The sequence below is a fragment of the Pseudophryne corroboree genome, chromosome 5, assembly GCF_028390025.1.
Source record: "Pseudophryne corroboree isolate aPseCor3 chromosome 5, aPseCor3.hap2, whole genome shotgun sequence".
NCBI lineage: Eukaryota > Metazoa > Chordata > Amphibia > Anura > Myobatrachidae > Pseudophryne > Pseudophryne corroboree.
Genome location: NC_086448.1, coordinates 530,553,113 through 530,566,350, shown reverse-complemented (window position 1 = coordinate 530,566,350; position 13,238 = coordinate 530,553,113). Strand labels below are relative to the sequence as shown.

General features: G+C 48.5%; 1 protein-coding gene across 6 annotated transcripts in view; it reads right to left on the bottom strand.

Annotated features, from left to right (window-relative positions):
• The window catches only part of SYCP2L (synaptonemal complex protein 2 like), a 905,846-nt gene that overhangs the window by 492,990 nt on the left and 399,618 nt on the right, over positions 1-13,238 (bottom strand). For 5 of the 6 annotated variants that reach the window (XM_063923155.1, XM_063923156.1, XM_063923153.1 and 2 more), the window contains exon 13: positions 2,601-2,693. The exons of the other annotated variant lie outside the window; for it this stretch is intronic. In XM_063923155.1, coding sequence (XP_063779225.1) covers positions 2,601-2,693 — 93 coding nt within the window. The remainder of the gene's footprint in view (positions 1-2,600; positions 2,694-13,238) is intronic. 6 annotated transcript variants of the gene reach the window in all.

The following is a 13,238-nucleotide window of genomic DNA, read 5'->3' as shown; positions in this document are numbered from 1 at the left end:
TACACATATGCCCCCAATACTGCGGTGCCAGATCCACAATTGCCCCCACAGTGCCAGGTATACAAATGCCCCCATAGTGCCAGGTATACAAATGCCCCTCAGTGCCAGGTATACAAATGCCCCTCACAGTGCCAGGTATACAAATGTCCCCCTCACAGTGCCAGGTATACAGATGTCCCCACAGTGCCAGGTATACAGATGCCCCCACAGTGCAAGGTATACAAATGCCCCTCACAGTGCCAGCTATACAGATGCCCCCACAGTGCCAGGTATACAAATGCCCCCCACAGTGCCAGGTATACAAATGCCCCCCACAGTGCCAGGTATACAAATGCCCCCCACAGTGCCAGGTATACAAATGCCCCCCACAGTGCCAGGTATACAAATGCCCCCCACAGTGCCAGGTATACAAATGCCCCCCACAGTGCCAGGTATACAGATGCCCCCCACAGTGCCAGGTATACAAATGCCCCCCTACAGTGCCAGGTATACAGATGCCCCCACAGTGCCAGGTATACAGATGCCCCCACAGTGCCAGGTATACAAATGCCCCTCACAGTGCTAGGTATACAGATGTCCCCACAGTGCCAGGTATACAGATGCCCCCACAGTGCCAGGTATACAGATGCCCCCACAGTGCCAGGTATACAAATGCCCCTCACAGTGCCAGTTATACAGATGCCCCCCACAGTGCCAGGTATACAAATGCCCCCCACAGTGCCAGGTATATAAATGCCCCCCACAGTGCCAGGTGTACATATGCCCCCACAGTGCCAGGTATACAAATGCCCCTCACAGTGCTAGGTATACAGATGTCCCCACAGTGCCAGGTATACAGATGCCCCCACAGTGCCAGGTATACAGATGCCCCACAGTGCCAGGTATACAGATGCCCCCACAGTGCCAGGTATACAGATGCCCCCACAGTGCCAGGTAAACAAATGCCCCTCACAGTGCCAGTTATACAGATGCCCCCCACAGTGCCAGGTATACATATGCCCCCACAGTGCCAGGTATACAAATGCCCCTCACAGTGCCAGGTATACAGATGTCCCCACAGTGCCAGGTATACAGATGCCCCTCACAGTGCCAGGTATACATATGCCCCCACAGTGCCAGGTATACAAATGCCCCTCACAGTGCCAGGTATACAGATGTCCCCACAGTGCCAGGTATACAGATGCCCCCACAGTGCCAGTTATACAGATGCCCCCACAGTGCCAGGTATACAAATGCCCCCACAGTGCCAGGCATACAAATGCCCTCACTCTGCCAGGTATACAGATGCCCTCCCCCCTCCCCTCCGTGCTGCTTACCGTGGGACACGGAGGAGAGCGCGGCTGTCGGGTGGGAGCGGCGGCGTGTAGTACTTCAAACCAGCCGCCTGTTCGAGAGCCAATCAGAGCTCGCGGACCGGCAGCCGCGGCTCCTGATTGGCTGCCAGTCCGCGAGCTCTGATTGGCTCACGGACCGGCGGCTGGTTTGAAGTACTACACGCCGCCGCTCCCACCCGACAGCCGCGCTCTGCTCCCTGTTCTGACAGCTGAGACACCCTGCCGCCGGACTGAGCGGCAGCGTGTCTCACTGACACAAGCTGGTGGGCCGGACCAAACGGAGGTTCCCCACCCCTGGGCTAGGACAATCATTCCAGGCTCTCCACTTCTCTACCTAAGTACCCACTAATTGCCACAACATGCTAATTATGGAGATTTCTTTAAAAACGCATAGGTTTGAGTATGGCACACTATGTTTTTGCCATTTATTCACTATCCAGAACTTCAGGCAGGAAAGTCTTACTCCTGATTATATTCTTGGCATCTCCTGGGTTTCAGTTATGCCACCCAATCCTTACACATATTCCAAATTTGTGCTAAATGCCCCTAATTTTTCTATATCCAGGATAGTAGTTATGAGAAAACAGTGCCCTCACATATACCTCCAACAGAAAAGAGCCTCTAATTACTTTTAAATTATCTGCTCATTGTCAGGGGTCTCATACTCTGGGTTTCATGCTTGATGCCAGGGATTTCACAGCGGAAGATGCAACCGCAGAAAATGCCAGAGCAGAAGATGGAGCTTTCTGCATCTCCTGCCAGCGGCACCAGCGTTCCTGGCACTTCTTTGACAAACACTAGAGGTCACATAGGACCTCTAACATTTGTCTCCTCTAGGCAGTGGCCATTTTCAGCAGATTACATGCGGATAGCTAGACAGCATGTAATCTGCATAACACTGGCAGGAGCATCATCGTCCGCGCCCTCCCACACGGGCTGTTGGTACGCCACTGTTAATGTGGATCACTGACCTTGTTCTTCACTGTCAATTTTTATAGGTACCATGAAGGCTATTTGCGGTTGTCTGTATGCAAATCTTTTACGGTTTGTATATGCAGTATATTTTGTTGAACCATTTCAATATATAAAGAAAATTAAATAAAAATATTGACGGAGCCTACCTACAATGAAAACATTCCTGATTCATTAGAGCTCCAATATCAATTTCTCTTAGCTTTAATGAAACTTTATTACAAATACATTTTGATGATACATGCAAAATATTGCTAAAACAATAGTTCAAAACGTTTTACTGGCAATGCTCACCTCTTTATTTTGAACGTAGAAGGAAACACACTGGCTGACAACATTAAAATCAATCCAGAAGTGTTCAAGTTTTTCATCCTGAGGTTGTACCAACTAAAACAGGCCAAAAAGAAAAAAAAATCACCTATGTATACATGGTCTAAAAAGAATGTGCAAAAAGGAGATTTATGGTAGACTTACCATGATTAAATCTCTTTCTGTGAGATACACTGGGTTCCACAGGGAATACATCTGGGTGTAGAGTTGGATCTTGATCTGAGGCACCAACAGGCTAAAGTTTTGACTGTTCCCAGGATGCATTGCATGGCCTCCTCTGCAACCCTGCCTCCGTGCACAGGAGCTCAGTTTCGTTAACCAATTCAATGCAGTAGCAGGTAAAAGAGAAGGCAGATGTTAGTCGCATAGAACCACATTCTCACGACAGGAGAAGGGACCAGCGGCTAATGCCATACAAACCCAAAGAGTTGGGAGCCCGGCCTGCACATAAGCTTGTGCAATCTCCTATCTAATCCATATGGCCAAAGGTCAATTGTTCGCAGGTCAGCCACGTTTGTGAAAACTAGAAAGAACAAATAGAGAATCAGACCTCCTAATATATGGATATATTGCACGTATATATGGAGAGCCCGTACCACATTCAAAGACCGCTCTTTGGAGGACAAGTCAGAAGAGATAAAGGCCAGAACCACAATCTCTTGGTTAAGGTGAAAAGATTATACCACCTTAGGCAAAAAACCTGGGCGAATTCAAAGAACCGCCCGGTCACGGTGAAATATCAGAAAGGGCGGACGGCATGACAATGCGCCTAACTCGGAAACCCTTCTAGCAGAGGCAATAGCCAGCAAAAAGAGGACCTTGGCAGTGAGCCATTTAAGGTCCACCGTTTCAAGAGGTTCAAAGGGAGACTCTTGCAGGGCATTCAGGACAACAGACAAATCCCATGGAGCCACAGGAGGGATATAGGGAGGTTGAATCCGCAGCACACCCTGAGTGAATGTATGAACGTCAGGAATAGACACAATTTTCTGTCGAAACCACACTCCTTGAGGGAGGCCGGATGAAGTCCTTAAGTCCAGGCCCTGTTGCAAAAAAGCCAGAAGCCTGGAAGCACTAAACTTGGCAGTTAGAATTGCAGACCCTATAATAAATCCGTGCAGAAGCCGGTTTGCGTGTATTTAGCATAGTTTGGATAACCGCCTCAGAAAATCCTTTGGATCTCAGGAGTGAAGCTTCAAGAGCCACGCCGTCAAAGTCAGTCTGGCCAGGTCCGGGTAGACACAAGGGCCCTGAACGAGGAGGTCTGGGCGTTGAGAGTGTAGAAGACGACGCTTTATCGACAGACCCTGTAGGTCTGCGAACCAATGCCGTCTGGGCCATGCTAGAGCGACTAGAAGTAGTATTCCTCCTCCTTGCTTGAACTTCCACAGAACCCTGGGCAGGAGTGACACTGGAGGGAACACGTACAGAAGCCAAAAAGTTCCATGGAATTGCCAGTGCGTCCACGAACACTGCTTGAGGATCCCTTGTCCTTGATCCGAAGACCGGAACTTTGTGACTGTGTCGAGATGCCATCAGGTATACATCTGGTAGGCCCTACTTGTACACTAGGAGTTGAAAGACTTCCTGATGAAGACTCCTCTCTCCAGCATGCATGTCCTGAAGACTGAGGAAATCCGCTTCCAAGTTGAGGACTCCCGGAATTAACATTACTGATATTGCTGGCAGATGGCGTTCCGCCCAATGAAGGATTTTTGACACTTCCATCATTGCCATGTGGCTTTGAGTGCCGCCTTGATGTTTTATGTATGTCACCGTGGTGGCGTTGTCCGATTGTACTTGAACAAGCCTATTCTGTATCAGAGGCAGGGCAAGAGTCAAAGCATTGAACACTGTTCGCAATTCCAGAATGTTTATCAGGAGGAGCGATTCCTCCTTGGTCCACCGACCCTGGAGAAAGTGTTGCTCTAGCACCATGCCCCAACCTCACAGATTAACGTCCGTAGTCAGTAGGACCCAGTTGGGGATCCAGAAGGGACGGCCCCTGCTCAACTGTTGGTCCTGTAGCCACCACATCAGTGACAGATGAACCTCCGGAGTCAAGGAGATCATTTGAGATCTGATCCAATGAGGAAGGCCGTCCCACTTGGAAAGGATTAACCCAGCTAGCAGTGTTAAGATGGCGCCAAAATCTCTGTCAGGGAGTGAGGAGAGGTAAATGCAGCTCCAGGGCAGGAACACCAGCAGTAGATGGGGGAGGGGCTGCTCCTCACCACCAGGTACTGTGGAGGCAATGTAAAACGGGCTTTAGTAAATCTGACCTGTGCTCCCTGCCCTGGTGGATATAGTGGGGTCCCTGTGCAGTACAGATTCCACGCAAGCGGCGTAGTCCGTCACCTGAGACTGCAAATTACCGGCTGGTCCCACCTGGGGGACCCTCTTACCTCCTCCCTGATGTGCAGCCACGCGATCCAGGAGAGCATCAGCGGCGGTGTGCCTGTGGACTGGTGCGCCTCTGGTGAAAGTACCCGGGAACCAGGCCGCGGGAGTATGCAGGGCTGCTGGGGAGGTAATGGAGCCGCAGCACAAAATGTCAGAATGACAAATAGTGCTGAGGCCCTTGAAGCCTTCTTAAAAGCTCTTTTCAGGGCTGCCTAGCGCAGCCCCACCTGTTAGTGACCTGCTCTGCAGGCACCAACTTACAAACTGAGCTCGGAGGCAGGGTTATAGAGGAGGCCATGCAATGCATCCTGGGAACAGTCAAAGCTTTAGCCTGTTGATGCCCCGGATCAAGATCAAACTATACACCCTGATGTATTCCCTGTGGAATACCAGTGTACCCCGCTGCTGAAATTAAGAGTTACAAATTCTAAGATGGATAGTTGAGGTTGAAGCAATGCACTTTGATAAAACACTGAACATATTGAAAATCAATGCCTATGAAGCATTCGGTTTATTTTCTCTGTTATGGAACAAAGACACTGCAGTAAGTCCACAAACCCAAAACATACCCTACCGCTCTAGTACATAAAATAAAGAAGATATGAAACGATCATAGTCTTTGCTTTATGCCAAATAAATGAGAATCTACTAGAAGATATGGCACATGCTTTATACCAAACAAAAAAGGAGTTATGGTAGACTTACCTCTGTTAATGCTCTAAGTTCATAGAGTCCACAGGGGAACCAGAGGGTTGTAGGTGGTGGACGAGAATCCGGGCACCAAGAAGTTACGTTTTCAGCAGATCCCAGAATGCTCTGCTCCTCTCCCTTATGCTCAGGCATTCAGTTTTGTTAACCAGCTCAAACCAGGAAGTGGAAAGAAGAGAAGAAAAATGGAACTAGAAGTCAATGCAATAAAAACCGGGAAGCACCAGAGGTAGCAGAGACACTGGAGGAAATATCTATGGTAGACAAAATGTCCAATGGACCGATAAGGCGTATACGAATGCTGCTTGCGGATCCCTGAACTTTGTGTTTGTGGCGCGAGGCCATAAGATCCACATCCGGCAGGCCCAACCTGTCCACTAGGGGTTGAAAGACCTCTGGGTAAAGAGCCCATTCTCCAGTGTGAACATCCTGACGACTGAGGAATTCAGCTTCCCAGTTGAGGACGACCGCCGATATGGCTGGAAAAGGATGTTCGGCTGCGAGTGCCAACATTGATGTGTTGGCACTCGCAGTGTAGGCCACTGCTGTGGTGTTGTCTGACTGGGCCTGAATAGGTCTGCCATGAAGAACTGTGCGGACTAGGGTCAACGCATTGTACACTGCTCTCAGTTCCAACAACATTGATTGGTAATTAAGACTCTGCCAGGCTCCATCGCCCCTGGACCGAATGTTGGGGCTCCAGAAGTGTCGGCCCCTTGTCCAGGTGCTGGTTGTGGAGCCATCAAGTCAGTGAAAGCCTAACCTCCGGAGTCAGAGTTATAATTTCTGACTTGATGCAATGAAGCGGACTGTTCCACTTTGAAAGAATCAGTCCCTGCAGAGGGCGAGAACGAAACTGTGCAAATTCGACCATGTTGAATGTTAAGACCATCAGACCGAGAACTTGAATAGCCGAATGGACGGACACTCGAGGACGATGAAGGAACTGGTGTATTTTCTTTCTCCCTTTCAAAATCTTGTCTGTTGATAGGAAAAAATCATTGACATTGGGAGCCCAGCAGTGCTCCCAGGTGTAACATCCGCTGCGACGGTGTAAGGAAGGACTTTTTCCAACTTATCAGCCATCTGTGACATTGTAGGAAGGATACTGCAAGTTGAATATGACTGAGGAGAACCTCGTGTGAGATTGCCAGGATCAGTAGGTCGTCCAGGTATGGGAGAATTCGGACTCCCCGATGACGAAGGTGTGCTGCCATGGAGCCGAAGCTAGGCGAAATGGAAGTGCCTGGCACGGATAATGGTGGTTGCAGATAGATAACTGCAGGAATCGCTGATGTGAAAGTGCAATATGAATATGCAGATATGCATCCTGTATATCCAGTAAGGCCATAAAGTCCCAAGTTCCATGGCCAAAACTATGGACCCCAGGATTTTCATGCAAAACTTAGAAATTTTCACAAACCTGTTCAGAGATTTGAGGTTGAGAACTGGCCAGTGTGACCCGTTGGGCTTTGATACCAGGAACAGGGTCGAATGGAAGCCTCTTCCCCGTTAAGTCTGAAAAAAGGAGATTTATGGTAAGAAATTACCCTTGTTAAATCTTTTTCTGCGAGGTACACTGGATTCAACAGGAAATAACATCGGGGTGTAGAGTAGGATCTTGATCCGAGGTACCAACAGGCTAAAAGCTTTGACTGTTCCCAGGATGCATAGCGCCGCCTCCTCTATATCCCAGCCTCCGGGCACTGGAGCTCAGTTTTGTTAATCAATCCAATGCAGTAGCAGGTAAAAGACGACAACAGTTAGTAGCCACAGACATCACATTCTTATGACAGGAGAAGGTATCAGCGGCTAATGCCATACCAACCCAAAGAAGCTAAGTGCGTCAGGGCTGGTGCCCTGTGGAATCCAGTGTACCTCGCAGAAAGATTTAACAACGTTAAGTTTTTACCATAAATCTCCTTTTCTGCAGCGGGGTACACTGGGGTTCCACAGGGAATAACACCGGGGATGTCCGAAAGCAGTTCCTCATGGGAGCGGACGCACTGTAGCAGGCACAAGAACCCGGCGTCCAAAAGAAGCATCCTGGGAGGCGGAAGTATCGAAGGCATAGAACCTTATGAACGTGTTCACTGAAGACCACGTAGCCGCCTTGCACAGTTGTTCAAGGGTCGCACCAGGAGGCCGCCCAGGAAGGTCCAACCGACCAAGTAGAACGGGCTTTGATGGTAGCAGGAGTTGGCAGACGAGCCTGTACATAAGCATGTGCAATCACCATTCTAATCCACCTGGCCACGGTCTGCTTGTTAGCAGGCCAGCCACGTTTGTGAAAACCAAACAGTACAAAGAGAGTATCAGACTTCCTAATGGAGGCTGTCCTCTTCACATAGATACGGAGAGTCCGTACCACATCCAAAGACAGCTCTTTGGAGGACAAATCAGGAGAGATAAGGGCCGGAACCACAATCTCTTAGTTAAGGTGGAAAGAAGACACCACCTTAGGTAGATAACCAGGGCACGTTCTAAGAACTGCCCTGTCACGGTGGAAAATCAGAAAGGGAGACCTACAGGATAAGGCACCCAAGTCTGAAACCCGTCCAGCAGAGGCAATAGACAGTAAAAACAAGACCTTAGGTGTAAGCCATTTCAGGATCACAGACTCAAGAGGTTCAAACGGAGACTCTTGTAAGGCCTCCAAAAACACCGACAGATCCCACGTGGCCAAAGGTGGCACATAAGGAGGCTGAATCCGCAACACCCTGAGTGAATGTGCGAACGTCAGGAAGAGTCGCAATTTTTCTCTGAAACCAAACCGACAAGGCAGAAATATGAACTTTGAGGGAGGCCAGACAAAGGCCCTGTTGCAGAAAAGCCAAGAGTTGACGGTACTGAACTTGTATGCATCATAATTGTTAGTTGCCCACCAAGCAAAAAAAAAATTCCAGACCCTATGATAAATCCGGGCAGAAGCCGGCTTACGGGCCTTCAACACAGTTTGAATGACCGCCTCAGGAAAACCTTTGGATCTCAGGACTGAAGCTCCAAGAGCCACGCCGTCAAAGCCAGCCGGGCCAAATCCTGGTAGACACAGGGGCCCTGAACAAGGAGGTCTGGTCGCTGTGGAAGCAGAAGAGAATACTCTAACGAGAGACCCTGTAGGTCTGAAAACCAATGCCGTCTGGGCCAAGCTTAAGCGATCAGAAGTAGGATTCCTCCTTCTTGCTTGAACTTCCTTATTACTCTGGGCAGGACTGACACCGGAGAGAACACGTACGGCAGCCGAAAAGTTCCATGGAATAGCCAGTGCGTCCACGAACGCTGCTTGAGGATCCCTTGTCCTTGCTCCGAAGACCGGAACTTTGTGATTGTGTCGAGACATCTGGTAGGCCACACTTGTCCACTAGGAGTTGAAATACTTTTGGATGGAGGCTCCACTCTCCGGCGTGTACGTCCTGACGACTGAGGAAGTCCGCTTCCTAGTTGAGGACCCCCGGAATGAACACAGCCGATACAGCTGGCAGATGGCGTTCTGCCCATAGAAGAATCTTTGACACTTCCATCATTGCCATGCGACTTCGAGTGCCGCCTTGATGATTTATGTATGCAACCGTGGTGGCGTTGTTTACGACTGTATCTTATACCAGAACAGACAAAGACTTTCACAGCGCTGTATTATAAAATCAGTCTCAACAGGATACCAAAATTTCCAATTCAATATGCATTTTTATCCACAGTAACAGGACAAATATGTTCAGGTATATTTGAACAATGAATGATTTTCCAGTATATGCCGGGTTGTTCAAATATTGGTCTAATATGTGTCCACTCAAAAGTGAATAATTCTCCAAGATAATATCGGGAAAAGTTCAAAAGACACACTTTATTTTTAAAATCCACCATTAAAAATCAAATCGCACTTTCATTATCCAAAGCATGAATAACATATCTTCTTTATGCACAGCAGCAATCAGAAAACATGGGGTTTTGCAGTTAGGTTCTGGGATAGATGGATATACCCAGGTGGGAGCTCACCAGATCCGCTGGACGCCGATGTATATTGCGGGGGCTTTCTGTTCGGGAATTGCGTTACCCGTGAATCTCAAACGTTCCCTCCGCTGGCTGTCCTCCGGCTGTGAACCTCCCGGCGCTGCACGCGCCTTCAACCGCTCTGCTCTCCTCCCGTTACGGAATGCTCTCTGCTGTCTCCCGGATAGTGACCACGTCCGCCTGCTGCCGCCATAAAGAAGATATGTTATTCATGCTTTGGATAATGAAAGTGCGATTTGATTTTTAATGGTGGATTTTAAAAATAAAGTGTGTCTTTTGAACTTTTCCCGATATTATCTTGGAGAATTATTCACTTTTGAGTGGACACATATTAGACCAATATTTGAACAACCCGGCATATACTGGAAAATCATTCATTGTTCAAATATACCTGAACATATTTGTCCTGTTACTGTGGATAAAAATGCATATTGAATTGGAAATTTTGGTATCCTGTTGAGACTGATTTTATAATACAGCGCTGTGAAAGTCTTTGTCTGTTCTGGTATAAGATACAAGTTTTTCGTTTAAGCAGTTCTGAGGCTGATCTGCTACATATAAAGAAACACAGCTGCAAGTTAAAAGGAGCGCTTTTAAAGGGGACTGACACACATTTGTGTTGTTTACGACTGTACTTGAACAGGCTTGTTGTGTACCAGGGTCAGTTTCGGATCATTGAACACTGCCTCCAAATCCAGAATGTTTATCGGAAGGAGAGATTATTCCCTGGTCCACCGACCCTGAAGAGAGTATTGCTCTAGCACCGCACCCCAACTCCGTAGACTGGCGTCTGTAGTCAGTAGGACCCAGCTGGGGATACAGAAGGGACAGCCCCTGCTCAACTGTTGGTCCTGCAGCCACCAGCTCAGCGACAGACGAACCTCCGGATTCAAGGAGATCATTTGAGACCTGATCCAATGAGGAAGACTGTACCACTTGGAAAGGATTAACCTCTGCAGAGGGTGGGAATGAAATTGAGCGTACTCTACCATGTCGAAAGCCAACACCAAAAGGCCTAGTACTTACATCGCCGAGTGTATCGATACACGTAGGCGAGACAGGAAGCATTGTACCTTGTCCTGAAGTTTCAGGACCTTCTACGGAGACCAGAACAAACGTTGGTTGTGTGTGTCCAATAATGCCCCCAGGTGCACCATGCTTTGAGCAAGGACCAGTGAGGATTTCTTCCAGTTGATGAGCCACCCGTGGGCTTGCAGGAATTGAAACCATCAGTTCCAGATGAAGAAGGAGAACATCTGGGGAGTTCTCCAGGATCAACAAGTCGTCCAGATACGGCAGGATCCTGATACCCTGACAGCGGAGCAGGGCCACCACGACCTTGGTGAAGATTTGCGGAGCCGTGGTCAGACCAAAAGGCAAGGCCTGGAATTGATAAGGAAGTTGCCAATAGCAAACCGCAGATATTGATGATGCGACATGGCATCAGGTATATGAAGATAAGCATCCTGTATGTCCAGGGATACCATATAGTAAAGGCCTGTCCAACCTGTGGCTCTCCAGCTGTTGTGAAACTACAAGTCCCAGCATGCCCTATCACAGTTTGGTATTAGGAAATGATAAAACTGTGGCAGGACATGCTGGGATGTGTAGTTTCACAACACCTGGAGAGCCACAGGTTGGCCAGGCCTGATATAGTACTTGGGCTCCAAGGCCAGAACAATAGAGCGAAGAGTTTCCATACGGAATTTGGATAACTTCACAAATTTGTTCAAAGACTTGAGGTTGAGAATGGGCCGGGAGGAACCATTCGGTTTCAGAACTAGGAACAACATTGAATAGTACCCCCTGCCTCCCTGAGCCAGAGGCACCGGCACTACCAGGAGGGATTGTACCACCAAATGTACAGTTTTTGCTTTCAACGGATCCGAAGGGATATTTGTCGAGCAAAACTGGCGAGGGGGACGTTTCTTGAAAGAGATGGCGTATCCGTGAGAGACTACTTCACTCACCCAGGCGTCTGAAGTGGTCTGTAACCATACCTGGGCGGCCTCCCACCCTAGGCTAGGCTGACGGGCGGCCCAGGAACGTTTAGGTTTGGGCTTAGAGGTTTTGGAAATGCGAGCTTGTTTCGGGTACGCCTGACCCTTTGCTTTACTTGGAGGTCGAAAAGGTGGTACTTTTAGCCTTCGGAGCCGAAGGATTAGTACTCGGCAGACATGCAGTTTTAACAGACGCTAAGTCAGCAACAATCTTGTTCAGATCTTCCCCAAAAAGGATGTTTCCCTCAAAAGGGATCACCTCCAAGGTCTTTTTAGAGTCCAGATCCACAGACCAGGACCGCAACCACAGAATCCGGCGAGCCAGAATGGACGTAGTAGACGCTTTGGCTGCCAGGACACCTGCATCAGAGGCCACCTCCTGAATGTAGTGAGAGGATGTGCTAATATATGACAGACATTGTCTGGCATTATCAGAAATATATTAGGTAGCTCCGCTTCAAATTCTTGAACCTAGGTTTCAATAGCTTTTGCAGCCCAAGAAGCTGCTATAGCAGGTCTATGCACAGCACCCGCAAGAGTGTAAATAGACTTCAAGCAACCCTCCAAATGCTTATCCATCGGTTCCTTCAGAGAGGTGACGGTAGTGACAGGCAGAGTAGATGAAACCACAAGACGTGCGACGTGTGAGTCCACCAGCGGCGGTGTTTCCCAATTTTTACTTTACTCTGCAGCGAGAGGATAACGAGTTAGCATCTTTTTAGACGGGGAGAATTTCTTTCCTGGAGACTCCCAGGATTCCTGACATATGTCAACTAAATGGTCAGAATGGGGCAAAACTAATTTAGCAACCTTCTGACGTTTGAACTTATCAGGTTTCTTAGACGTATCTGGAGGTTCAGATTCATTATCGATCTGAAGAATCAGTTCAATAGCCTCCAAGAGGTCGGGAATATCCACCCGTGTAATAGAATCCCCATCAGAAGCATCTGTATCAGTGTCTGTGGGGTCAGTATATACGCCATCCACATCGGATGAAGTATCCAAAACATGCGTGGATTCTGAGGAAGAAATGGCCCGCTTAGATGACCCTTTGGTCCTAGGGGGACTTTTGTATAACCAAAGACTGATTTAACTGCTGTAACTGGGTCGACAGAGAATCCACCCATGGTGGATTTACAACGGACAAAATGTGATTGTACAGGCACAGGAGGTCCCACAGGGTGCGCAAGCCTCGTTACTAGCGTAGTCAACAAATTAGAAAAAGCAGCCAAGGTGGGTCTTGGTGTGCCACCGGTGCTGCAGTCTGACCGAGTGGTACAGAACCCCCAATACCTGGACCTTCAGCTGGAATACTTTCCTGAGATAAATCTGCGTCGTCAGCACTGCATAATGCAGGCTCAGCCACAGATCTCCCGCCCAGTGATGCAGACATTATAGGAGAATGTAGCTCTAGGGCGTAACAGTAGAATATAGCAAGACACAGTACCAGACAGAAAAAACCCCTGTGGATTGCGATTGTCAG